The 27,427-nt window shown below is 58.1% G+C and overlaps 3 protein-coding genes across 3 annotated transcripts; 2 read left to right on the top strand and 1 right to left on the bottom strand.

The window, feature by feature from the left end:
- Positions 1-1,352: 1,352 nt before the first annotated feature.
- BESB_054690 (uncharacterized protein) lies at positions 1,353-1,967 on the bottom strand (the record flags this gene model as incomplete). The annotated part of the gene is made up of 1 exon (XM_029363904.1): positions 1,353-1,967. One exon carries the CDS (start codon positions 1,965-1,967, stop codon positions 1,353-1,355), a length of 615 nt encoding a protein of 204 aa, XP_029219827.1.
- Positions 1,968-4,824: 2,857 nt separating this feature from the next.
- On the top strand, positions 4,825-9,869 carry BESB_054680 (uncharacterized protein; the record flags this gene model as incomplete). The annotated part of the gene is made up of 2 exons (XM_029363903.1): positions 4,825-9,180; positions 9,804-9,869. 2 exons carry the CDS (start codon positions 4,825-4,827, stop codon positions 9,867-9,869), a joined length of 4,422 nt encoding a protein of 1,473 aa, XP_029219826.1.
- Positions 9,870-12,647: 2,778 nt separating this feature from the next.
- Positions 12,648-25,754, top strand: BESB_054670 (uncharacterized protein; the record flags this gene model as incomplete). Its single annotated transcript, XM_029363902.1, has 18 exons — positions 12,648-12,815; positions 13,314-13,721; positions 14,101-14,204; positions 14,637-14,782; positions 15,125-15,443; positions 15,980-16,282; positions 16,578-16,792; positions 17,179-17,481; positions 17,772-18,407; positions 18,786-18,931; positions 19,537-21,058; positions 21,407-21,492; positions 22,066-22,219; positions 22,678-22,835; positions 23,380-23,607; positions 24,090-24,354; positions 24,748-25,615; positions 25,670-25,754. The coding sequence occupies 18 exons, from the start codon at positions 12,648-12,650 to the stop codon at positions 25,752-25,754; spliced, it is 6,114 nt and encodes a 2,037-aa protein (XP_029219825.1).
- Between the last annotated feature and the right edge of the window lie 1,673 nt (positions 25,755-27,427).

Below are 27,427 nucleotides of genomic sequence, written 5' to 3'. Positions count from 1 at the left end.
ACAATACTAACGCGTCCCTGGCTTCACTGCCGCAATCCGCCACGGGTCACTCCACCAGCAGTGGGTAAGGCCCTGTGTGTGCCTGCGTTTCAGTTCGGGCGTGGGTATCACAAATTCAGTTTCGGAAGTGAGTATGCGCAGCAGGGAGTCGTGCACACGGCGGAGAAACGAGCGGACTTCACGCGCATGCAGCCTGGCACAACATTGTTGGCCTCCAGGACGGCACTCCTGACACACCGTAGACACCATCACCTGCCGCCCCCCCACCTATTTAGAAGAGCGGCGAGGGCGAGGCACCTGCGCACAAAAAGCCCCTGCGTAGATTCCGAGCGGCTCGACTGCAAGCCGCTTCCCCCAGCGGCGCCGGACGTTCATTTTCGTACGCAGCCGCCAGACTGTGGAAGCTCCCGACCAGGGAGCGGCGTTGCGCCTGCAGGCGAACCCGACGCCGCGCATCAACGGGCGAGCACACACCGCGTGAGCACAGGGACGCGCCTCGGGTCTCGCGACTCCGAGCTCCAGCTGCATTTACATGCTGGAGCGACAACAAGTCGACCGTGTTGAGATTATCGCAAGCCGTAGAGTTCTCTTGGCGTGCAGGAATTGACTAGTAAACAAACGAGCTAAGGAAAGAACGCGGGAACCCAGGCAACGGGGATCTACGTGATGTCACTCGGGACACGGCGACACATGGGCGTGTAGCAAACGGCTAAGAGAAAACAGTCGTCGAGTGGAGATCTTCGGGGCGCCTCGAGGGCTGCTGAATTTGCCCACAACAGCCTCGTGTCCGCTTGACAAAAATTCCTGACATTCTTGGTCCAACCACGACGACCGCGACCCTGAAAAGTGAAGAAGCTTCCCTGAAGCCTTGCTCTCGAACTAAAAATCCTTCTCAGGGAGCGCGACGAACAACCGCGTACGCCTTAAAAACGGTTCATTAGGAAACTGAGGGGCTTCACGTTTGTGACTCGTAGACAGACGGTACGAGTCAAATGACAACTAGGAGAGCGTACGAACTATTAGGAAACATGGAGAGGAGCCCGAAACCGAGAGGACTCTCATAACGCGTCGACTGCCAGGGTAGAGCACCTGCTCGATGAAATCTCGCTTGGACGTAGCATCATATGGGGACTTCCTCGGTGGTCTGCATTCCCCTTCTGACTATGATGCGCGAGCCCTGGAGGGAGAGACTGCCTGTACTCAAGTTGCCCGTTGCCAGACCTTGAGAAGTCTCGTCACCCTCCTTCGCCGCTAAGTCCACAGCCGCCATTCCGGACTAGAAAAGGGTTGCATCCGGGGACACCGGGCGCGGAAGAAGGCACCATTTTGAGACAGACTAAGCGTTTCTTCGATTAGAGCCACGCGATCGGGCGAAGAGCCGTGACCGCTAAAACGAAGAAGGAGCCGACGAGAGAGAGGCTAGTCGCCCCACTGTACGCGGATGGGTCAGTCCCCGCCCACATTTTGGCACCTTTTTTTCCCGGGCTGACGGTGACGTTAAACTGGACTGTCGGCGATCCGTTGTTCGGGGAAACGCAAGCGAAGCTGAATACTGTCGGCAAGTTCACCTGGTCCGGAATCGTGATCTTGAGAGGCGCATCGCCAGAAACACTCTCCCCTGAGATCGCTTTAGGATTCCGGGCCAACAACGAAGCCAAACTGACAGTGCAATCAGGTCTGCAATTCACTCCAACCGCCATGCACACTTCTGGGGGGAACTTGGGTGGAGAGGTGCCCTTGGCATTTTTGCACCAGACCGAGAGCACGTCACCCGCATTCATCTGGATACTATACGAATCTGTCACGGTCTGCTGCAGTAGGTCCCCTTCGTATGAGAAAGAGCCTTTCCTGGTGAAGTCTGCGGCATCAGCTACCGAAGGCGCAGCATCTGGCTTTGCGAAGAAGACGACAGCAAACAACAGCGCGACGAATCTCCTCGCGCGGCTTACTTCCCGTTGGGAAGCCATCGTGACGCGTGTTTCTCGGAAGAGGGGGAAGAATATGCAGAGAGCGCCGCCGCTCGCATATACGACTGAAACAAGCGAGGTCGGGAAACCATACTCATGATTTTGCAGAAGAAAATTCGTTTTCATGCCCAGCTAGCAAACAGCTAGCGACACTTCGTAGAATCGACGATATGCCGCCAGCTCATCGTGGGAGCATCGCGCCGCCCTGCCGTCCCCCCTCCCCCCCCCCTCACTCCTCCGCTGCCTCTACTTCGTCCATCTCCGAGCCCCCGGGGAGATGGGCGCCCCTTCGTTGGACTCCTTCAACCCCATCTAATTCTCTGCGAGGGAAGGAAAGGAAGAGAGAGCGGACTGCCAACATCTTGTAGTGTTTGAACGGACTTTGCCTTCAACGGAAAAAACTTGGGAAGGGGGGCTTGCGTGCAGAGCAACTGGCTCTGGCCGCCGTGGGGTGCAAGGCGAGCTGTTGACAAACATTTGCGCGTAGTTGTAGTTGTCGCACAGTCCTTCCAAGATGCACGCCCATCCCGCGGGAACGCCCCGCCCTAGGAAATAGGCTCAAGCAGGAGCTGCGTCACTGCATGTCCATAACTCGCCTTCAGCCGACACTGAGGAGGAAGAGGGAACGAGCGAGGCTCCAATGGCTGCTCGAGTACAGCGGGCTCCACATCGGCGTCAAGCCTAAAGTCGCGGATCGTCTGGACACAAAAAAACTGACGCACCCTCGTCTACTGGCATAAATGGAAGGTGGCAATCAGGTCCGCTTCTCTCCCCTCACAGAAAAGGCTGCAGTCTGACTTTCGACGGAGTGGAGCCACCAGCTTAGTCTGGAGCACCCCCAGCGCCCACCGAGGTTACTGTGTGGTAATAACGTGCGTATGTCTCCCCTCGAACTCGGGATAGAAGTGCCAAGCCTGTTTATGGTGAATGCACCTTGGGGGAAAGGCTACTTTGATATGGCGCTCGCGCTTCGAGGCGCATAGGTTTGGTGGCGCGGCTACTTCTCAACATAACATGCACGGTAAAGAACAGCTGGATGACCTTTTATTAAGGCTTATGCAGAGTGTGCCACGTGCACAAACTGCACTCATGCATGTGCACATTTCCTTATCTTTTGGCCTTTCGTCTTCCCTATCGACCACGCGGAAGGACTCCTTCAAGCACCAGCTATAGTGGACAGGCTCTCCTACCTGCAAGGCGCGACAGTCCACCCAGCAAGGTCGTGAGGCGCCACACCCACGCGTGTGCTAACCCTCTGTGTTCGACAGACTCTCCTCTCCACCAAGCAAGAGGAGCACAGCGACCTCTTCTCTGATTGCAACTGACCACGACAGCCTGATGACCCCCTTGCATGAACTGACTCCTTCTGGGCAGGCCCGGAAACTCAGAGAAAACACGCATCCGACGAGGCCAGGCAGAGCCCATCTTCAGTCGACAGTGACAGCCTACTTGCCGGTATATGTGTGCAATCCTGCTTGCCACTAAGACGCAGGAAGGGACAGCTCATCTTGCCCCCCCGCCGCTCTCGCCGCATGCCAGGAAACAGATACGTCGAACAAAGCCAGTGGCACAGCCGCGGATTCAGAGAGAGGAGCGGGGAGGAGGAGAATGTCTTCTTCCGGCTTCCAGTTGTTCCCAGAGCCACCCTGCGTCATTCACCGAGTCGGCGTAGAGCCTGGCAGTGCGAGAGCATCGCACGGCTCGAATCAGAGCGGCTGCCGTCAAGACGCCGACAAGCGTACCATCTGAAATGCCTTTGTCCTATAGCATCTCTTTCCTCGCGAGGTTATTAGCGCCATCCAATCAGCCGGCAAGTTCCCCCCTGCGATGCTCCCCCCCCCCCCGGCGTCGCACCGCCGTCTCCAGTGGTACGCTGAACAAGCCGCGGGCTGCTGCTGGCAGACCAGCAGCCTAGCGGCAACCCTCCAAACAGGTCTTGGCTTCTCCCTAGAGAACTGTGCGCTTCGAGGGGGCGTTGTCAATATCCTTACTCGCCCTCTCTTGTGGAAGCATTCGCACAAATCGCATAGGCGAACTGAGACAAATAGCCCCGTTAGCGTTCCAGTTTTTGGTGACAGGGAGTCATCGAGCGTGGCGAGACTCAGCGAGCGCCGCTGCATGCACAGGAACTTTTTTCGTGTTCGCAGCGGGCATTCCTTTTCAGGCAGGGGCCTTAGTTTCAGTTTACCTTCATGTCTCGAGGCCTGGCGTGCGGCTGGTCTCGAGCGCGACCGGGAAGGACTTCAGACAGGATCGGTGTGCCTCTCTCTTGCCACCAGGCTCCTCGTCTTGCAGCGAGAATCTAGGCTGTCTCGTGTTCTTGGGACGGCGAGCCGAAATGATACATTCGTTGTCTTAGTTTTTACCCGTTATTTGCGCGTTTTTCTGTTTTCGGTGTCTTGCTTCACTGCTTCTGAGTCATGTTTTGGGGTGAGGCGGCGGCTTTGGCGCTCGTCGCGAGACGGGTACGCCGCCGTCCGATTCGAACACTCGGCTTTCAATTCATTTCGTGCTAGAGGACGCAGCAGTTTCTTTCGTTCTTGACATTGACAGTCGTTTGCTCACTCTCTTTCAGGCAAGTTGGCCCTGCTCTGCTATTGCGACAGGCGCGCGGCGTTTACGGTTTTCTCTTTTCAGCTTTTGCCTGGTATTCCTGTACAGTTCGGGCGCTTCGCGCCGTGCGTCGCGGCCACCTGCACGAGGCGTTTTTTTTTCTCTTTTCTGCGATTCCTTGCGAGGTAGTAAATCTCTTTGCGGTCCTCGCGTTCTGCCTAGAGCTCGTCTTTTTTTGCGACCATGAGCGTCGCCCGCGTATGCAGCCATCTTTCGCCCAGTACTGCGCGGGGAACCAGCCTCGATGGACGGGCACTTGAGAGGTTTCGGGGGGTCCTCTCCACCTCCAGACTCCTTCTCTTACGCCCCGTCTGACCCACTTTCAGCTAGTCATCCACCCCGTGGCGCGAGCAGAACCCCCGCTGCCAGAGTTGGCAACCCCCCGAGCCTCAGCGAGGACGCACCCGACGGCCGTCGCCTCGTATGTTCTCGTCACCGGGAGTGGTGGAGGGGGACTCCGTCGCTATGGGCATCGCGGGATGGATGCGCCAACTTTTGTGCACAGGTCTGCAGGCCGATGGCACCAGCACACAGCCAAGAGGTGCTCAGCGCTGCTGGCGACTCGTTCCTCTCTCGAGCGGCTGCGGCGTACACCGAGTCGCGCGACTCCGCTCTGCGCCGGTCAGACGACGGACAGCCCTTTTTCTCTTCTCATGGACGCAGCGGGGATCCACGAGACTTCGGCACGCGACGGGGTTTACACGACGCCACGGGGGAGAGAGATCTCGTTCGTATTTCTTCCCTGCCGTCGTCTATGCCCTCCATGCGTCTGCCGCCAGGCTGCAGACGTGGACAGAGCGGCGCCGCCACGGGCTGCTTGCCGCGCACGCCAGGAGCGGAAGGGCACGAGACACGCAAAGGCCACCCCCTGTCGGCTAGTCGAGGGCACTCTGCCGGCCTCGCACACCACCACGGGTCGATGTTCCTCTGGGGTCCGTCCCACACGACCGCAGAGCCGTGTGGAGACACCTCTGCGGCAGTCGAGGACTCACGCAGTGCAGAGCCTCTCTCCGCTACACGCCTGAGCCAACCCCGTGTGTGGTATGCTGCCTCGCAGCGTTCAGAGGTCTCTTCGCCTTCGAGCCCGCGCCTGTCTTGTCCGCGCTTCCCGTCAGCATCTTGGAAAACAGACGAAACATGCAGGGCTGCCCCCCCGGGGCCGACGCATGTGTCATCCGCCTCGAACGACCCGTCGCTGTGTGCGTCGCTCCGAGCATCTGTGTCATCTTTCCTGGAGCTCGTGTGGCTGTGCGTCTCCATCTTCCGCGCCTCGCTCGCAGTGTACGTCCATGGAGTGCTGGACTGTTTGTCAGTGCATCGCTTCCTGCTCTATTGCTTCCGGAGTCCCGTGATTTGCCAGAAGTCAGTGTCATGTCTTCTGCTCAACGGAGGCCTCTTCCTCGGGTTGATCCAGTTTTTCACACACATCTTGATGCCTGTGATCGCTGCACTTTGCTCCTTTGTCATCTGCTTCCTCGCGAGTCTCTTCTCGCTTCTCTCTTCGTACAACGCGGCGCCGGCGGAGACAGGAGCTGCGTCTTCTCCGGGGTCGCCTCTTCTGGGCTCCGCAGTTCCTCTCCTCGGCTCGCACCCGGCTCCTTCGCCTCGGTTCCCTTCTGGGTCTCTGTCTCCCGTCGGTTTCGCTTTCTTTTCGTTCGCTTCGTCGCTGGGCAGCCCGCTAGACGGCGGGGCGCCTTTCTCTGCAGGCTCCAGTCTCGACGCTGCGGCTTCTGTTGTTGGGTTCCCCCCGAGCGCGTCGACCTTCCCAGAGGCCGCTGGCCGCCCTGGGGCGGCGACTGTCGCCTGGCTGGTTCCACTTGTCGAGTGCACGCTGTGGAGCCTCTTCAGGTACCTCATCTTGTATCCACTCTACTGCTGCAACAGCCTATTCAATTCTCTGTGGTACCGAGACATAGCAGACACGGCCGCAGCGCTGCTGCTTCAGGACGAAGCGCGGCTGCGCAAAGCGAGAAAGAAGCGATCGGCTGAGAAAGCCGCTTTCCTGTCCCGACCTCCTTGCGGCGCCCGCGTGGTGGCGGATGCGGCTCTGGCTGCGGCAACGCTGGATGCCATGCACGGCGAAGAGCCAGGGGGAGCTTCTGCGAGGGGGGAGAAAAGGGGTCTTGACTCTGCGGAGAAAAGTGAGGGAGCGGGACATGGACCGGCTCTGTCGCGCGTCTACCGCGACAAAACGAGCTCCTGTTCCTCGCTTGCGGTTTCGAGCCCGCCGATTTCGTGTGGGCGAACGGTGTCTTTGTCTCCGGAGTCTTCCAGAAGGGAGCAGGAATTGCCCGTCGCGACCTGTCGCGTCTTTTCCTCGGGGCTTCTGCAGGAAGCACCAAAAGGAAACTGCGGAGCGTCACCTGCGCCTGCGGCTTCGTCGGGCTTGTATGGACCGCAAGAGGGAGAGACTCTGCCTCGGCGCGCCGTTGGATTTCTACGAAGCTTATGGACGTGGGATGCAGGAGTGAAGCAGAAGAAGGGAACAGCTGAGGAGGCGCCAGAAGCAGCAGGAAAGGGGCACCCTGAGTATGCCCTCATACACCGGGCTCCGGATTCATTTTCAGAGGGGCCTTCCGGGGGGGCTCCTGGGAGACAGGAGTTGCGAAACGGCGGGGAAGAAGAACTCGAGCCGCGGCGAGGCGTGCTCGCGGCTTCACGCTTTGACGACGGGGCGGGGGATCCTTCTCCTTCCTCGTTTTCCAGCAGAGAGAAGCCCGAGGTGACGCAGGTGGAGGCCCGCGCAGAGCGGCACGACGACATCTTCTCAAGAGTTTCTGCTTTCATGTCCCTGCCGTGCATCTGGCTCTCGCCCGCTGCCAGCATGACGTCTCCGCGACTGCCTCCCGTCTCGCCGTCTTCCTTTTACTCCTCGTCCTTTTTCTCTCCGTCCGCGCCTGCACCTCCGACCGTCGGAGGCCCTGCGGCTGGTGGCACCTCGCCGTGTGAGTTCATCCTTCGTCTGCTTCTCCACTACGTCTGGTGGATTGCGGCTTCGGTCTTTCTTCCCTTGATTCCGTTCATCGGACCCCCGCTGTCTCTGATCAATCTCTCGTGGCTCTTCGCCTTCTACTGCTTCGACTGGCACGACTATCTCCCCTACACGTCCTTCGCGCCCTGTCCTGTCTCTTCCCCTTCTGCGAATGCGTCGCCACGTGCGTCGTCTTCAGCCGCTTGCAGGGCACGCCGCGGCGGGGCTGAGAGCTTTCTGCTGATCCAGAACCAGACCGAAGAAGCTCCACGTTGGCGAGGTGGTGGCCTCTTTAGCGGCAGCGAAGACACAGAATGTCTCCAGTCGGGTGCATACGGCACGGCACTGAGGCGACGACGTGGTGCATCGAGTGACGCCCGGCACGACCTCGCTCGGCTGCGTTGCGCGTCTATTCCTGCTTCGCGGGACGAGAGAGACGCAGCTGCCGCCTGTAACGGAGGCAAGCGCCTCATTGGCGCTCCAGTCGACGCGAGTGATTCCATCCACCTTTCGTCTTGTTTCTCGTTTTCTCCGTTCGCCCAGCGGCTGCCTTCAACCCGGGCGTCCTCTCGGCCCTGTTCCGCGGCGCAGGGTCTGTGGCGGGCGACGGAGACCCGCGGAGAAGACAGTGGACCGCGGCAGGTGCTTCCTGCGCGACTGTTGGGTTCGTCTCTCGACGCGGGTGTCGCCTCGTTCCCTGGGTGCGACAGCGAGCGCAGCGAAGGCGAGGAGGTCTTTGCGAGGCGTGTGAGTGCCTGGATCGCGCGCCAGCGCAAGTCTGTGGAACCGAGAAAGCACGGGGCTAAGAGGAGCCTGTCACCTGCGATGAAGATGCGAATCCAGCGTCTTGTGACCCTCGTGTCCAGCAACCGAGGGGAGACCGAAAGGAGAGCAAAGACGACAGGAGACCAGCTGCATGCCGCTGTCTCCTATGCCTCTCGCTCCAGACGCGTGAGCCACTCCCGGGCGATTTCGTGGGGAGGCGCGTTCGCCCAGGATTGTCTTTTCGTTGATTCCGCATCCGCGGACCGCAGCAGCCATCTGCGGCGCAACGTGCGTGGCAGTGTCGCTTCTGACTCTCTCCCTGCTTTACCTTTTTGTGCACGGACGGCTGCTTCGGACGCGTCTCTCCCGGCGACAGATTCGGGCGGCGAGCGGTCGCCGCGTTCCCTGAGGAGCGGAGGAGGTGGTTTGAAGTTGTCTCGGGGACCACGATGGACTCGCGGCGAGGACGAGGGCAGGAGAGGGGCGTGGAAGGAGGACGCGGCGTGCCATCCGGAGACGCGCATTTTGTTTGTGGGCGAGATGCGGTCGCGGCTCAAGTATTTCGAAGAGCATTGGCTTTACTTCGCTGGTTTCGGCCTGCCCGTTTGCCTTGTGCAACTTGTCTGTTCGTCCTTTGTGGACTACGGCGTGCTCTCCATGCTCTTCCCCGTCTGCATCGTCACGTCGCTGCATGCGCTGCCGATTCGGTGGGTCTCCCGGGAGGACGAGTCCCTTCTGCGGCCCTATCGCCTCTTCCACCGCCTGCCGATATTCGCTCCGATTCAGCTCCTCACGCGGCACATCCTGCGCGTGTTGGCGCGCTACTTCGCCACTACCGAGGAGGAGGGCGGAGCCGGCAAACTTGTAAGGGGGTAAAGGGATGCAGTCTTGCGTCTGCGACGGACCCCTCCCGCCGCCCACAGACAGGATGGCCCGCAGGGGCCCGCACGCCTTTTTGGGAGACGCCGAGGACTCCTGCTCGGGGGCGGACTTCCCTCTCTCGCCCTCTCTCGATTCATATCTAGACATATATATATATATATATATATATATATATATATATATATATATATATATATATTTGCATATGTAGATGTGGATGCGCGTCGACGCGCGCGCTTCTCTTTTCAATACTCGAGGACGGATGCTCAAATAGCTGGCGCACAGCCGAGTCTGTGACTTCTAGAACTGTCTGCGCAGACGTTTGTACAGTTGTGTTCAAGCTCGCGTCTGCTAAAGTCCTTTCCGTGCGCAAGGGTGGAAATCTGCAGCTGCTCGTAGTCTCCGTCTCGCCTCCGTTCCAAGTTCAGCAGGGAGCTGGGCGACTTCTGTGCTGGACAGCGGGCTCCTCTCTTCTCCGGAATCGCGCACACTGCACATATACACATGCTCAAATATATATACAAATATATGCATGTGTACAGTCTGCGACTGCGGTTGCGTATGTGCGGGAAGGAGTGAGGAGTTGTGGGGCGTGCATGCTGCAGGCGCCACAAGTTCCTTCAGCTGCGGCTGAAGTCGGCGTTCTCTCGGCTGGGAGGCTGTTCATCTAGGATTACTTCGCGGCGGCATTCCGCATGCGCGCTGATTCAACGCAAAATTCGTTCGTACACCTTGGCGCCTGCGGTGTCTCCTTTTTCCGTGAGTAGACTCATCCCGCCGACATGCTGTGCGTTCTGGGTGGCCGTCGCCTGCGTGGATCTTTACGTACCCGTGTCTCTCTTTTCTTCCGCTTGCTCTCTCCAGGCAGGCTCTCGCCTGCGTGTGTAATTGGATCTCCACACATGTGCGCGTCGAGATGAATTCAGCGTCACCTACCAGGACGCAAGGGAGGGGCGTAGAGGCGAACGCGAGCCTGCTGAGCGTCGACTTGCCGGCGCACAATGCGCCTCGAGGGCGGGCACGCGGCGCGGGGGCTGAAGCGAGTTGCAGTTCTTTCGTGTATCTGGGCTCCTGAACTGCTTTATCCTTGTGAAAGAAACGAGGTGTCTACTTACCAAGTGAGGGGACTGACTTTAGAAGGAGATTCATAAGCTGCTCGCCGCCGCGAAGCCCACAGCGGGTTTTCATCTTCCCTCGCGTGATGCACGGACACTTTTGACACTGCCTCTCCCATTTCGCCTTTCAACTTTTCTGCAAAGCACTGAGCGACGGCTGCTGCGTAAGATACGATATGTCGAAAGGCGCTTGCGGCTGATGTGAAGTAAACACGTCCCTGCCTTCAAAGCGTGGAGCCAATGTAGCTGCCGCGCACTGTCACTCCCGTGTACTGTTATGTTGCCACAACTATAACTTCCTGTGCACAGTGCCCGGTGTCTCTCTCAGTTTTCGGGCCTCTCCTGCGCGTCTGCGGCTTGGAAGTGTCTCAAAAACCGTGTATCTTCTCACGCCTTCGTAGCTGACCCGCGTCCCCGTAGACAGCAGTTCTGAACGTACGCGGATGCCAGAGCAAGCACTCTCGCAAGTCTCTACTGGGGTCCACTCTGTCTGTTGAGAAGCAGCCTGGACACAGCCGCCGCTCTCATTCGCTCCGAATGCTGACGCAGCACAGCGAACCGCCGACCGACGCCATGCGGCGACGGCGCCTCTCACTCCGCTGGAACGTGGGCGCCTCCACGGTGGCACGGGAGCACCCCGGAGGCGCCGACAGCTTATGCTTATCAGTTTTTTGTTGCCAGGGTGAACCCCTCGAGCGCGCCGCTTAGCAAGGCACCACACACTGCAGTGTAGACTCGTGAGCACCCGGTTGCGCGCCCCTGACCGCAGTGACTCACCTAGACGCTCTCTGTCTCAGCAGGGAACACAGAGACGGCGATCGACTCTCCACATAGCGCGGACGGCAGACAAAAACATCACGGCGTGTGAGCAGCAGAAGGAAACATGCAGCACGCAAAGAGCGACGAAGGCGTAGCGGGACATGAAGCACAGAGTGTGGGGAGGAGCCGACGAGGAGCAGCGGAGCGGAAACGGGAAAAACCAGAGGAGGTACGAGCAAGAGAGAGAGAGTGGCGCGAAGGAGCATAACCGAGGCGAAGCGAGAGGCAAGGCCGAAGAGAAGTAAAGAGGAGGAGACTGTAGATCAGGACGCGCTGAGGCCAAGCAGCGAGGAGCGCGCAGTGGCGGCCTTGCCAACGGCGAAAAACAGAGACAGGCGGAAAACACGAGAGCAAATGAAGCCAGAGAAAAGCTGCGCGGCGCAAATAGAGCGACAGGCGAAGAGGAGGACACCAATCAAGAAAAGGAGAAGATGCGGTCCCCATGCTCTGGGGCTTCGCTTGTCACAGACGCTTGCTCGTGCGTCTTGCGAGCTGGCGCGCGGATCTTTTCTCGCGTTTTTCCCTGTGTCAACAGGTGTGTTTCGCGCTTCTGTGGTCCGTTTTTCCGCCAGGATTCTGCCTTTTTTCGGTCCCTTTACATTTGTCTTCGTTCACGTTGCGGGTGGAGAGCGAGCAATTGTTTTCAGGACTGCCCTCCTCATTCAGATCAGCCGCACGCTCGTTGTCGAGGGTAAAAGGCAAGAATTCCGGGCGTCTATCGCCCACGGGTCACAGCTAGGAAGCGAAGTGAGACGTTTGTGAGTTCTTCTCCGGTTCTTTTCGGTTTCTCCTCATTTTCAAACGGACTTTTTCCTTCTTGCGTGTCTACCCCGTCATTCTCTGCAGCGTCTTCGCAGTGACAGCTTGCCAAAGCCCCAGGGCTTGCTCGCGGCGAACTTTGCTCACCCTTCTCCGCCCTCTCGAGGACTGGAGGCTCCGGTCTTCTCTCTCTGACCCCCATTTACGTTTCCGCCCCTCTGCGGCCTGCTTCTTCCCATCTCCTGCTTCTCACGCCCTTGCTTCTCCGCGCCCTCCGGTGCGAGGGCCTTTTGGCCTCGTGAGGCTTGCGAACGAGACTCTGCGTGTCCCCCGGAATACGCTGAGGCTCTCGCGAGAAGTGCGCCTTTCCCTCCTGCTTCCTCTGTCCTCCTCGCCGTATCTCAAGTCTAGGGTTCCGGATTTCTGCTCAATCCGGCTGCTCCCTTCCTCCCTCGGTCCCCCCGGTTTCCTCCAGGTGACTTTTCTCTCCTGGTCGCCGCGTCCATCTTCTTCTGTTCTCTCTCAGTCCTGGAATGTCTCCGCCCTGCTCCTCCTCTTCTGTGCGCGGCTCGCCAAGACGTGCTCGCCAGGCGACTTTGCGAGAATGACTCAACGGGGCGGCGCCGTCGCGTCCTCCACGGATCGGCGTCCATCGATGCCTTGAGCGACTAGAGTTGCTCCGGCACCCTTCGTCTCTCCTCCGCCGCGTCTTCCATCTTCTGCTTGTTCGCTCTCCCACATCCCGTCTACGCTAAAATGGATCGCCAGTCTCAGGCTGCGCCGCAGTCGGGCGGCGGCCCTCTCAGCCGGGCAGTGGAAAAAGGCGAGCGCGCCTCGGTGCGCCTGCCACCCTACAAAGACGAAGGCCCCTTGCACGGAAGGTCTTCGGAGACGATGAAGCGAGCGTCGTTTCGGCGAGAGCAGGTGAGGCGCAGAAGAAGCAAAAAACCGCACTGAGGCGACTCCGCCAACGGTCCCCCGCCAGGGGGCTGACGGGGCGCGCGAGGCGCCTGCCTGGTAGCGCGCACCGCAGCCCTTCCCCGAAGCGATCAAATGCTGGAAAAGCGATCAAATGCTGGAAACTGCGGAGACCTTGGGGAGTCGCGACTGGAGGGGAAAGTCGTCTTCGAGACCTGTGCACCTCTGGCGCCGCGCCGATGCTGTCGTTCATGGGCTTGCGCCTCACTGGAACCCTCTCTGCTTGCGCCGTTTCATCCGCCCCTGCCTTGCGGCTTCTGGCGAACCGCTTACGATATGTGGACCTGTGGCGGCGGTGCGATATTCGCTTGAGACCCTCTCGTTCGTTTCCTCTCCGTTCGCGGCTCTCCATCTCCCGTCTGGAGGTCTGGATCCTTGTTGCACGGCACACACAAACACGCCTCTGCGCTCGCCGCCGCGTTTTCGTTTCTGCTGCTGTCGCAGGGCGAAGGCGATCACACTCGCGCGAGTTTTTCGCTGCATCCGTCCACGTCAATTTTTCGCCCCTTCGGCTCGCGCTGGACTTCGGTGCGCTTCCCCGACGGCCTCGGGAGCCACACGGGCGCGGCTCACCCGCCGCCTGACGAGGAGAAGGAGGAGCCGGACTCCGACGCAGAGGTCGACGACACACCGGCGTACGTCCGCGCGTGCTTGAAGTGGCTCAAGACGATCTTTCCCGACCCCCATCCGTTCTACTGGTTCCTCTGCGCCTTCTGCGTCTGCGGCATGACGGTCCTCATAGGCCTCGGCGACGGGACTAGTCCCGACCAGAAGGAATACAGCCTTGGCATCGCATCTCCGGGGTGGAAACCAGGAGACTCCGCCGAGGCAACCACAAAGCCGCCCGAAATCGTGAGTGAAAGTCGAAAGCCGTGCAACTCACTGCCCGCCGGCCTACTGACATACACAAGGACGCTGCGCAGGCGCCTGATGTGCCTCCCGAGATCGAGGTATATTCGCAGATACGACGCCCGAGCCATGCAGCAAACAGCGCCTGCCTCTCTTTCTCTCCCAGCTATTCCTACAACTGTCCACTTGCCTGTGGTACTCTATCTATCTATGTCTATTCATATCTATGTCTTTATGTATATGTTCATATCCGTATCTATCTATCTGTCGGCAGTGTAGGTGTCTTGGCGAGCTGTGGCAAGCGGGTTTAATGGCGAGGAGTCGCGTGTCTCTTGGTCGCTATGACGCTTCTGACCTCACTTTCAATTTTCTCTCTGAGCAGATCGAAGACGTGGATATGCCGGAGATCCTGGCGCGAGGCGGTCTCGCGTACTTCTACGTGGTCTGCACGAACATTGCCTTCTGGCTGGGCTTCATGCTCCTTCGGTGAGAAACCAGAGAGCACAGTGTGGAAAGCAGAGGGAAAACAGTATCAGGAGACAGCATACATGATCGCGAGGCGACGGAATGACATGCAACGGAAATAGGACAGAGCTGACGCGTGAGCGTCGGCACAGCTTCGCGTAGCGGGGAAATGAAGAAAGACGAAGAGAAGACTCGCGTTCAGACAGGCACAAGAGATGCACAGACGAGAGACCACATTTCCGATAAGCAGAGCCAGGATGGAGGCCAGATGGCGGGAACCAGTCGCGTGCATGCCTTTGAAGTTCCGTCTTTCGTTTGCGTCCCCTCTCTGGCTTGTTTTTGTGTCGGACCTACGGGGAATGTCCAGCGAGCCTCGCTTTTTTTCTGTTTTCGGTTTCGCGCGTCCTTGAGCTGCCGTGAAAGAAGCTCGGGTTCCGTGTGGTGTTCGCCCAGGGTGTTGGTCATATTCGGCCTGTTGAACCTCGTCTGCTACGAGATGCAACTCGCGACGGCGTTCACTGCGACAGTTGATCCGGACATTTTCAACGTTATGTGGAGCATTTTCTGCTATCTCTTTTGGCTCAACAACTCCGCAAAAAGTGAGTGACGACCCGCCTGTACGCCCGCTCTCCTCGAAAGTCCGTCTCGCGCTCCATAAGGACGGCTCTTCCGCCGCCTCCGCAAGTGTATCCATCCCTCATGTATATGTATTGATGTATATATGTATATACGTATGTGCGTACGTATCTGTACACACGTGCGCATGTGTACGTATATATATGTATATAAAAAAAAATGCAGGTGCGTATGTGTACGAATATCTGGAAAATATACCTACATGGAGGCGAAAGCGTTTTTTTTTCTCTGCCGCCGTCGCGCTACCTCTCTGAAAGGCAATGTACCTACCGAGTCCCTGCTGCTGGTATTGTTTTTTTTCTCAGCGAACCTCGTGTTGGTGGCGAAGAAGAAGGCGAATGTGCAGCCTTTATTGTATTTTCGCTTCTTTGGAAGTGACTTTTACTTCGACACGACTTCGTTGGAGATCATATACGTGAGCAACATCACCATGATCATCCTCAGCTGCCGGCGGCTCATTCTCTCGCTGATGATCTTCGTCTTCGAGCTCGGATTCCTCATGAACATGAACAACCAAGCCGTGGCCTACTTGAGCCGCTACTCGCGCCTGCGGAAATTCAACATCAAGTGGTGCGTCCCTCTGGACGCCCCAACGCAGGCGCCGTCCATCCGGCACATGACTGCGTCTAGATAGATCTTCGCGTGCGCGATACAGCTATGTATTCGCATACCACGCATGCGTGCATGCATGCCACACTCCTGTTTGTGAAGGGGAGAATAGGACTCAGATGATTTTGTCAGACGCGATGAGGAAAGGTCGCCAATGACAAGGATCTCCTGCGAAGGTCGCCAGAGACCGCGCATGCGATAGCAAGTATCACGCACAGGGACTCTGCATGCATTTGTCTCCTTACTAGTATGCGTGCTCGTATGCATATGCATTCCCGGGGGTGGAATATCAGCATCCAGGTAAAAAGTCGGTCAGCGTATTTCACTTTGTATTTCCATGTGACTGGTGCCTCTCCAGCCATCAATTGAGATGTGGCTACATGCAGAATGCACACGGGCGTCTGGTACTTTGAGATCATGTTGACGGCGACACGGGAAGTGTGTTCCAGAAAAAAGGGATGTTTAGCCAAGAACTTCTGTGTCTGCATGTATTCGTGTCAGGGATGGCTCACGTTGCGTGTCGTTGTCTGTTCGTTCGTGTCTCGCTTCAGGTGTTCCTTCTCGGCTCAGGACGCGGCAGTGTCGGAGTCGGATGGTAGCGACTTGGAGCGTTTCCCAGAGCCCGAAGAGTCCGTGCGTTTCTTCCTGGGCGGCGACAAAGGCGACGCGCACGCGAGAGGGCACTGCTCGCGCATGTCTCGACATGCTGTTTTGCGCTTTTCGCAGTCGCTGCTGACGCCTGAGGGCGACCCAGGGCAGACGCTGCAAGCGAACCACTTGAGCGACGGCTGCGACGAAGGCGCGGATGGCAAGAAAAAACTGCTGCCCGCGGGCTCCAGACGGGGCTTCCCGGAGTGAGCGAGACACAGGGCTTGAACTACGCCGGTTCGAGAGGGATTTGTGCACGCCGCCACGTTGCCCGTGACGCCGCACGCAAAGCTTCTGTGACGCCGGTGCTGACTGACACCGTAGGGGGCATCATAGGCGTCGAAGTGCACGGAAGAGGCAGTTGCTCTTTTTTCCTTTTTTTTTGCCCTTTGTGAGTCTTTCTATCCTGGTCAGATACCAAACCCCATCCGCGCTTCCCTTTCTGCTTCGCGAGTGAAGCGGCTCCGCCTTGTCGTGTATTTTCTTTCGTCTGGCATTCAGGAGGGGCATGGGGGGACGCGGCGGGGAACACCCCGCCTCCCGGCACTCACGCGCGACGCTGCGGGGGTCTGCGACGCTCCTGCGGGCTGGAACGCTGCTGAGGGCTGGAACGCTGCTGAGGGCTGGAACGCAGGCGAAGGAGACCGTGACAGGGCAGCTGTGCATTCGCCACGGGGCGACGGAGAAAAGGCTTCGGGCCGAGTTCGACACCGACAGTAAGGGCTCAGATGTCTCCGCTTCTTCAACGGGACTGCGTGTCCATACACTGCTCATATAGATCGACTCGCGCAGGTGACGTACAGAATACAGAACTGTTTCTTCGCGGCCGTACGCGTATCGAGTCAATCTGGTGCACCTCCATATCTGTGCCTGTATGTGAAATGCCAGCTCGTGCGTACGGCTGTGTGTTGCACAGAGGGCTGGGCTGCGTGCGCGACCCTTCTTGTCCCCCGATTGAGTCTTTATCTCTTCTGTCTGTCTGTTGTGTGTCGATTTGACTGTGCACGTCTGTGTGGCGGCTCAACAGAGTCTGTCTCGCCTGCATCTGCTTCGCGTGCGCCGCCTGAGTGAGAGGCTGTCTCCGTGTGCGTTTTGTTTTCAGACTTGCCTAGGCAGCTCCGCCAGGCTTACATCGAGAAGAGCCGGACGTCGAAGATTCGCAACTGGCTGCTGATTCACTACGTGTACGACTACCCGCCGTGCCTCTTTGTGGGGTCGCAGCGCATCGAGTTGACGCACAAGCCTGTGGCTAAGCAGGTGGCGGAGCATCTCTTCACGGAAATCGTTCGAGACCAGACGGAGCTCGAGGATGCCAGAAACCTGTCGAGTGAGAAACACCGCACCCTCGACGCCATGCTGAATCTCGGCGAGGGGGACAGCCCCCGATTCAATCCCGCGAGAAAAGGTACACGCATTCTCGCGCCGAGGCCTCACAGCGATGCGCAAAGCAACAAGGCCCGTCCGGAACGCCATGTGTACATTTGTACAGCTGCACCCGCGTACCTGCGCAATTCAAAACTGCGGGGCCTGCATGCGTGCTTGCCAGCGGTTATCGCCTCTCCTGTCCCAAGGTGAACTCCCGTCCAAGAGGCGCACCTCCGCGCTGTCGTGGTCGACCCCCCCCCCACACCCCCCTCCCCCACTGCCCTCCTCGTCGCGCTCACCTTTTTCTCCCTGTATGCGTGTGTTCTTCAGACGATCGAAGCGGCAGCTGCGTGTGGGCGGATCGGCCGGCGGCGTCCGCGCCATCTGCCTCGTTCTCTGGCAACTTCGCGGGGGACTCAAGTCTTATCTCAGAGGGCTTGCATGTGTCGTTTTCCCGCGAGGACTCGCTGCGCGCCGGCGACGACTCTCCAACAGGGGCTCCCACTGCAAACACAGGCCTGCCGTCGTCCGCCTTCTCCACCCTGTCGCCGACTTCGTCCGCGCCCGTGCCCTCTGCGTCGCCACCGTCTCCGCCGCTAGCATCTTCGCCTTCAGCGGCGCCGACAGAGCCCGCAGGGGTACAGCAGGAGGCGCCGCCGGCAGAGAAGGCGCCTGGAGCGGAGCAGCATGCTGCCGAGGCGCGGGTGCTTGCGCACCTGCCCACCGACCCCGCCTCGTCCTCCTCCTCCGCCTCGTCCTCGCCCATGATGGCGCCCGAGGGCGGAGACAGGCCCGCCGAGACCGTGCCTTCGCTTCCGCCTGCCCCCGCCGCGACTGTGGCTGACGCGGCCGCAGCGGCCGGACGCCCTGAGGGCGAGGACAGGGCACGAGAAGAGGAACGCAGGGTGGGCGACAGGGCGCCGCTGCTGCAGAAAACTCCATCGGAAGATTTCGAACCGCTTGAAGGTAGGAAGGACACAGCCTCTCGTGGGGAGGCGAAGGTGCAGATCTGGAAAGACGAATGTTCCACTCTGTGAATAAAGGACGCACGAGCGGCGCCTTCTGGGGGAACAGTGGCAGAAGCGGCTGAGATACTGTTTTCGCTAAACACCGACGAGGAATTTCACAGAGAGCCTTGCCTCACATGCATCAGAGTGCGCATTCACGCGTGTTGACGGCGCTGGAGAGATATGAGCCAGAGAAGGCACCTGCCTGCTTTTGAATAGTTTCTGACTTCAGCGTACTCTGGCCTTGCTGTGAGAAAGACGAAGCAGAGCTGCAAGAAGACGCCGCCTTTTTCACCCGTCGGCGCGCCTTGCCTTGCGTTTTTTCGTCTGTGCCCAGGCGACTTCGATTTCCGCGTGCTAGACGCACAAACCGCGAGACTGCCTGAGCACTTGCGGACGAAGCACTTCGATACCCACACGCAGTTTTCTATCGCGGTTCGGCCGGACCAAGCCGATGTCGACGCGCATCTCAATCGTCAAGCGGTGAGGCTCGTTTTCTGCGTTTCCTTCTTCGTCGCGCGTGTTTCCTTTTACTGTGCCTCGACCGCGCTTACTTTTGCCCCATTCTTCCTACTTTTTTTTTCTGCAGCGCCTGCAGCGCGGGCTCGTGTGCAGGTCTGTTTCCCTCTGCCTGGCACATATGGTCCTCTGGAACGCATGTCGTCAGTTTTTTGCTGTACCACCAAAGGATTCTTTTTTTCCGACTTCGTTTTTCTCTCGGTTCTTTCCACATCTCTCTGCCCTCGATGCGTTGAACCATCGCTTGCCTTCCCTGCCCTGCGGACTCACTGCCGCCGGTGAGGGCGTGGACAGCCCCTCGTCTCCTCCCGCGTCTCTGTACGTATTAGCCTATCGGTGCATGCAGTGAGCCCGACTAACCGTGACGAGGTCGGCGCGTCTGCTGCACGGGCGGTGGCGCCTGCCGCTCGCTCAAACGCGGTTTCGTGACTGCGACTTGACAACCTGTCTCGCATGTACGAATTTGAATCCCTCTTCCAGCCCCTCGCCGCGTCTCTCCGTTTCGGGAGCAGCCGCGTTCGTTGCTGGCGAAAGACCTGCCGTTGTCTTTTTTTTGCCTGTCTTTTCAGGAAAACCCTCCTCCGCCTTTGGCAGTTCCTGAGGCGCGCCGACCCCGGCGCGGGGGGGGCCGTGGCGGCGGCGCCCGGCGCGCGCGGCTGGAGGTAGGGCCTCCGCTGCTAGTCCACGAGGGACGCCCTCCTTTTCCGTCCGCTGCGGCGCCTTCTTTCTCTTCTTCGCCTTTGCATCAGCGCGTTATGGAGGAAGAAACGTCGCCCGTCGTCGCGCAGGACTCGTCGCGGTCTCGGCCGAGCCCGCAGGCGGCGCGCAGCTCTGGAGGACAGGACTGGAAGGGCACGGACGCCTCGGGAGCCTCGCACGAGGCGCGCGCCGAGCGGTGTTGCGGCTCCACCGAGAGTTCGGTTTCTGGCGACCGTGCGCAGAGAGGACGGCGCCGTCGTCTGTGGGTGGCGAGCGCCGACGCCTCTGCTGACGACGAACAAACGTGCCGCGTCGTCTGCGAGGACTTGAGCGACGCGCTGTCTTCGTCAGCATCCGAAACCGAGGACGGCGCAGAAACACGCTTTGCGAAGAGGGAGCACTCGTGGCTCGAAGACGGCGCGTGGAAGCGAAAAACATGGACGACGACACTCGGACGCAGCGCTCGGTTCACACAGTCCGAAGACAACAGCGAAACGGGTCGCGAGTCGGACGAGGAGAACAAGGCTACGAATCTCCTCCTAGCGCCCTATGTCATGGATGCGCGGCTGCGCAGTGAGCACGGCTCCTGCTCTGCGCCGTCTCAGGGCTCAGCCGGCGACTCCGCTGCGAGAGCCGCAGCGCAGGTGCAACTGGCTGGGCAGTGTGCGGCGCCCCAGAAGCGCGGTAACCTGATGAAACTGCCGCAGGAGCCGCCGCGCGGAGAGACAACTCGCACCGCCAGGCAACGCACAGTCGATTTGTCGCAGTGGTCTGCGGGAGGGAGTGAGGCTTCGCTCCCGCTGGCGGAAGACGCGTTCGCGCAAGACGAATTCGAGATGCCGCAGGCCCCTGACGGGAGGCGCGGAGACGCAGCGCGGGGCTGGAACGCGCAGGGGGGCGGGCGAACGGCAGACGTCGAGATGGTCACTCGCCGCGGCGGAGGGCAGCGACCTGAGGACGGAGGACGCCGGAAACGCTTCACAGGGGGGGCTGCATCGAGTCAGTTCGCCTACCTGCCTTCGCGGACGCACGCAGCAGAGTTTGCCGGCTCTGCCAACGCGTCCTCGGAGCCGACGAACGCTCTGGAACCGGCTGGCGCCGCGGGCCTCGAGCCCGCATCCGACGGCAGCTGCCCGGCGACGCGGGCTCCAGAGACCCTGTCTCCAGGCGTGCCGGCGGCGGGAGGAAGCTCTGGGAACTTCTTGTCGCCGAAGCTGTTGATCGGCGAAGAATTTCTCAAGCCTCGCGGGCGCGCGAACGCAGTTTTCGTCTCCGGGGGTCATGACAGCAAGAAAGAGGACCCAGAAGACGCGGCGATCAAGAGAGAGTACATCGAGCTGTTCATGCGTTCCGAAGAAGTGGACGAACTGATGAAACAAGTTGACTTGGCAGGTACCGCGCGAGACACTCCACACGCGGATCCACAGCCGAATCATGTGCCCGTTCCACCGACCTGTCTTTCAAGCAGCGTTTCCGTGATGCGCGTTTACTGTGCTTGTGCGGTCCCCCAATACCTCCCTTATCTATAGTTAAATATATATATATATATCACGGTACATAATGTCGACGTGTACAGATGTGGTGTCTGCCCGCGCACACCGAGGGACACGCCAAGTACATTTCTACAGATCGGGTTGTTTTTTACAGGTATATATGTATAGTGTGCTGTTCGCCGCTAAAGCCCGCCGCCATGCTCTGACGTCATCAAGCAGCGGGTGTGTTTGCCTTTTTGTCCTCTAGGGCATCGGAAATTCAATTTGGCCATGTTCAAGAGAGCGGTCGTCGTGCTGTATTCGATGCGCAAGAAGCTGCTGAAAGCTCTGAAGGTAGGCCGGCGGTGGTCTGTTTGTCTCTGCCGCGTCTCTTTTGCCTTCGTCCTTGCATGTCTGGTCGTGTCTAGACTATTTTCTCTTCCGCTGTTCCGATTATGCCTCGGTGGCGTGTCTCCCTTCCTGCGTCGCGTGTTTCGTGTCTCGCACCTCCGGGGATAGCAGGCTCGCGAGTATTTCTGCTCTCCCTCCTTCAGTCTCGGTGCGTCTCAACGGGACTGTGCTGCGCTCGTGTGCCGACCTTGCGCGAGCTTTCTTCTGGGGGTCTCACCTTCCGCGGTTCTCCAACGTGAGTCGCGGGTTTCGGCTCGCCCGCTTTTTTCACTCGCACGCACACGTATAATAATCGACTTATTCGCATGCAGGAAGGTGCGATCCTGCACGCGCATATATATATATATATATATACGTTTGTGTGTACATGAATCCATACGTGCATACTTACATGGATGCATACATACGTGCATTGATGCATAGATGCATACATGTGAGCATCGGTGACTTGTTGGCGACGAGTGAAGGCACTGGCGTGAATTTTGAGGCCGCGTGCTGCTTTGTTTGTCTTTTCAGAGCCAAGCGAGCATAGCTTCGACTGTGAGCCGAATGATTTCGGTCCTCCTTTGGGTCGTTTCCTTCATCATCTTCCTGCTTGTGATCGGCGTCAACATCAATACGGTCATTGTCTCTGGAGCAGCTTGCCTGTCTGCGATCATCGTCGCTCTCAGTAAGGAGTCTCCCAATGAGAAACAGGAGAGAGAGAAGTGGAAACACGTCGTGAAAAGCAGTGGAGAGAGAAGACAAGGGAACAAAGAATAAATCTGTAGCGATTTTCTTCCCTGTCTTCCTCCGGTGCTGCGTCAAGCAAATGCCTTTCTATACGCTTACAAGGAGGGAGACTGCAAATGCGCCGTCCTCCGTTTAGAAGGAGCACTCGTTCGTGCATGGGTGCGAGTGCTTGTCTGCAAAAAAAAAATTTAGACCAACTATATATATATATATATATATATATATATATATATATATATATATATATATATATATGTATATGTATATATGTATATGTATATGTCTTTTTTTGTACACCGCGAGCTGCGTGCACGTTTTCTGGTTTCGAGGATTTTTGAGAATATATCTACGTTTTTTCAACGCGACTATCTGGTGCGCACTCCATTATTTCTTCAGGCTACTTTTACCAGCACTTCGTGACTGCGGTGATCTTCATCGCCGTCTCAAACCCGTTCAACGTGGGCGACCGCGTGCGCATAGACGGCACCGAAATTCTCTACGTCCGCAAAATTCGGACCTATACCACGGAGTTCGAGACAGTCCACGGCCGTCCAGTACGTCGCTCTCTGCAAGGCAATCAGCTTCCTTTTCCGGCGTCCGCGTCTCTCGTTCCACTTCTTTCTATCTGCGTGTGTATCCGTGCCAACTTTCGCGTGGAACGCCTGCGTACACCGCCGATGACGGACTGGGGCAGCGCATGCAGCACGCTGCATCCAAAGCGCAGAAAAGCAGCCAGAATCGCTCGGGGTCCTGTATTTACGCCGTTGCATACCTATGTGAATATATATATATATATATATATATGGGCGCCTGAGTGTGTGGATACGTAGTATATATATTTATATTCATATGTCTAAACATATTTTTAGAAGTACGTTTTTACGTCTATTAAAGAGTCCTGTCAACTCCAAATCGACGGCGCGGCTCTTTGGAGGATGTGCCTGTCTTCTATTCCAGCCACGTCGGGACCCGTGCGCGCCTCATGGATGCATGCGGCTCCGAGCGTTTTGTCAGCTGTTCCTTGCTCCCCGCTTTTTTTTTCAGGACCTCGCCGTCTCACTCCCACCTGCTGTCTTTTGTTCCTGTCTTCTCGTTCAGATTTTCTACAGCAACGCTGTTCTCTTCAACCGGATGATTACCAACGAGTCGCGATCGAAGAACTCATGCTTGGAAATTCCTCTCTCGATTGACATTCGCACGCCAGAGGGCGTGATCAGGCAGCTGCAGAGCGCCATGCAGAAGTACATGGAGAGCCACGAACTCGAATTCGTGAAAGACACTTTCAGAATGTTTGTCACCAGTGTGCAGCCCGGACGCCAAATCGATGTAAGAAGACTTCCTCACTCCTGCATGCGCTGAGGCATGCGCATGCACACCTTCCAACATCCGCATGCATCTACATATATTTATCTATATCCATTCATTTCTATGGCATATTTGTATGTGCTGATGCGTGTCCGAGCTCTCGAGTTCCCTGCAGGCGCGGCGTGTATTGACGCGCGCCCGCGTGCATGCGGCTGTGCGACCGCCCATAGACGGCTGCATGCGTGTCTGTAGGTTTAGCGAACACTGCGGGTTTTCTACAGATGCGTCTGGTGACTGCGTCTCAGACTTGCTTTCAAAATTCGTGGCGTCTGGGCCTGTCGTGGTGCGCCGTTGCGCAGTGTAGAGGCGGGAGGCTGTCTGTTTTGCTCGCGTCGTCTCGTCAGCCGACGCTAGGATGTGTTTTGCGCTCTACCAACTTCCCCCGGCGGCTTCACACATTCGTGTTGCGTGGAGCTCCCCTTCGTCTGCTGTTCCCCGCTCAGATCGCCTTCTGGATGACGTGTGTGGAGGGCTGGGGCAACTTCTTGAAGGTCCTCCGCACGCGCACGGACGTCTACTTTTACCTTTTGAAGCAGCTCTCGCGGCTGCACATCTCCTTCCAGCTGCCGCTCCAACCCACGCACATTTCCTCGAACTCCTTCCTCTCGATCGGCACAGACAGCGGAGGAGGCGCCGGCGCCGCGCGCGTGCCCTTCGCCTTATCTTCTATACCGGCGCCTGCAGAGAGAAAGGTCGTCAGCGCTGCGGGTGGGAAGCCTTTCCAGACGCCTTGCAAGCGTTCGACCTGTCTGCAAGTGCCTAAGACCTGCGCATCTATCTGCCTGTCTCTATCTTTGTGTATATCTCTACTGCGATCTACGCATTTATGTGTGGCGGCTCTCGCTTCTCTCGTTTGCATGTGGACATGAGCACGTGCTACGCTAAGGTATGACTCACGTATTCCGCATGCATTTGCTCGTGCATGTGGGTGCGTGCCATCGTACTGACATGCATGCGACTTCGCCAGTGTGCTCACGCATGCCTGCACATACGTACGCCCATCTGTATTCGTATCTACGCCTCCTTCCGCCTCCGCTCCGCTCTGAAAACTGCGGCGCCTTTCCATAGTCTCTCGTCCGTCCTTCTGTTTTTTGCTCTCAGCGGCTACTCAGCAGTTCCAGAATGCGCCGACGCACGCAGCCTCGCTTCCCATGGATTTCGCGGCTCCAGAGTGGAGCCCTCAGCGTCCCTGGCAAGGTGCCTCTCCGTTGTCTACCGCAGATCTGTGCAGCTGCGAGAAGGACTGGTGCGGTGCGTCTGGCTATCCGCTTTCTCGGTGTCGCAGCCCTGGATTTCCAGCTGTGGGCGCGCACGAGGAAGACGACAGGAAGGGAAGGAGGGCATTTTGGGAACGCGCCGGAGCCCTGGCGGCCGGTGTGCTTCGGTCCGTCAACGCCTCTGCGACCGCGTCCGCGGCGCGAGCGGCGAGCTACATGGGGCTACATGGCGACAAGGGGGACACCTGCTGGCGCGAGCTGGCACGGGGTGGCGACAGCGCCTTGCGCGGCGGCGTTTCGCCACGCAGCACTGCGGGCTGGCGCGCTCACAGGCGGCGCTACGTTCCAGCGCCCACGGTGAGTTTCCTGGAAGACGCGAGACTCCCAGAGGGCCGTTCGCCAGCAGAGACGAGTCAGGACGAAAGAGCTGTCTTTTCGTCCTGTTGGGCGTCTCCGCAAGCTGCGGGAGCTGGTGGAGGCTCGAGGGCGCCTTGTTCGAGAGAGAAGGGGGTACGGAGAAGGCGCGGACAAAGAGCGCGGAGAGACGCGGAGGACGAATTCGGTTACTCGTCTTCATCCTCCCTGGCAGGGACTCGCCGTGCGGACACGCGCACAAGAGAGGTTAGGGCGGCGGCTGCCTCCGCGGACGGGACGGTCAAAAGGAGACATCGCAGCCAGCGGGAGTCAGCGCGACGCGAAGGCGAGGTGCACAGACGCAGCCGAAGATGCCTGTATCCATCGTCAGGAGAGAGGTAAAGCGTGGGCACGCGTCGCAGAGACAGCGCGTCTGGACGCGTGTTCCTCAGGAGACCGGTGAAGAACTGCGCTTGCAAAAAGCAGGAGAATGAAGACGTACTTGCAGGACGAGAGCGGGAAGTCTTCGGTAGTTAAAGGCCCCTCTTTTCGGAGCGCACGGACAATAGTGTCTGGAGCTAGGTAAACACACCAAAAACTGTAAACAGCGAAAAGCGAAAATTGCCGAGAGGCGATCACGAGGGCTTACAGAGGGAAACAAAACCCCACCTGGCTCCTCACCGTTAAGAATGAGAGAGATTAGGGTTTGGTAGAGGCATTTCTCCAGACTCGTCTCTCCCGTTTGCTCCTCGTCTCATCGTCCCCTGCATGCTGTTCCTGGGAATGGTAATGCACGTTTACATATATTCCTATATGTATACAGGCACGCGGGTGGCAGTGATGGAGAATACAGCATTCTGGATTGAAGGCCCTCTCCCCATCTTTCTTCTGTTCTTTCTACGAGTTCGCAAATGTGGTATGTAGGCAGGAAAAACATGAATACACATAAATTTTAAAAAATATCTTACGTGCGAATGTGGTACTGGAGTACGCCGATATACTTAGATTGCTGAAGAGTTTTATACAGATGATGCAGTTGCCGTGATGAAGAGAAGGAACCGTCACACATCGTCGCCCGCTTGCCGTCGTGGAATTCGAGCCACCTCCGATGACAGCGACACTCGCGTCAGCTGTCTCATGTATACATACTCGTATACTCATCTACGCATGGAACGACAGGCGATGCATACACCTTTTATGTTTGTTTCCACGAGTGTGCGCGCTGGGGAGACGCCAAAGTTGTTTGGCTCCACCGTCTGAGATCCGTTTGCACTTCCGCACACAGCCGCGCGCCGGGGCAGAGTGGTTGCGCGCCTTTTGTCACACGCTTTGCTGCGTCGCCGGAGCGACTTGCAGGCTTGTCACTTGTCTGGTGTCAGGTGGTTTTGGTTATGGGTATCTGTAGATGCATTCGTGTGTTGGATTTCTGTCCACTGGCTACGCCCAGACATCTGAACGCGTATACACGCATGCAGATCTAGCAGGCATCCCGTCATGCACAGGTGGGGTCAATATGCGTCTACATATATGTTCCTTTGCAAGCATGTCGTAGGAAGTGACTGCACTGCGTAGCTGGTCGACAAGTTTGTCGCAAAAGCATACACTCGCACCCGTCAATGAATCCGTGTTGTATGTACATGTCCCGTGTGGGTCGGCTTGCGAGTGCGTGCAGATTCTCGTGTCCAGTGTGTCTGCAACGAAGCGCAGGGTGCTGCGTCTTTCAGCGATGCACTGTTTCTCATCGTCGTCACCGTGTTTAGGCCTCGCAAGTACGCGCACGATGGGGGAGTATCCGCGTAATGTCATTAATTTGTTTTTTCGCCGATGTGACTGCGTATTATGGGCGCATATACACTCTCTTGTCACATCGGAAGCATCGCCTTCTCGTCATTTTCCGTGACCGAATTGCCTTTTCACTTAATAGCGGGCATTCTGTCCCAAAAAGCTCGTCCCTGCGCAGAAAGTGACGTATGCGCAGAGTCGGCACTACGCACATCTGCAGTGCGTCTCGTCACAATCCAGTCGGACGCGCTCAGGGAAACATTCAACGTGGCGTTTCCCTCTGTGCGACGAAACGCCGGGGATACGCTTAGGTAGAAGCATGCGTATATCGCGATACGTGCACCGCTCCACCAGCGAAGAAAGAGACGCAAGACGCTCATCGGGAGGGGGATAGATAGATTTATTGATCGCTCTGCGCACTGGTAGGG

The sequence above is a fragment of the Besnoitia besnoiti genome, chromosome IV, assembly GCF_002563875.1.
Source record: "Besnoitia besnoiti strain Bb-Ger1 chromosome IV, whole genome shotgun sequence".
In the NCBI taxonomy this organism is placed as follows: Eukaryota; Apicomplexa; class Conoidasida; order Eucoccidiorida; family Sarcocystidae; genus Besnoitia; species Besnoitia besnoiti.
The sequence above is the reverse complement of the archived record's forward strand: the minus strand, read 5'-3'. Positions and strand labels throughout refer to the sequence as shown.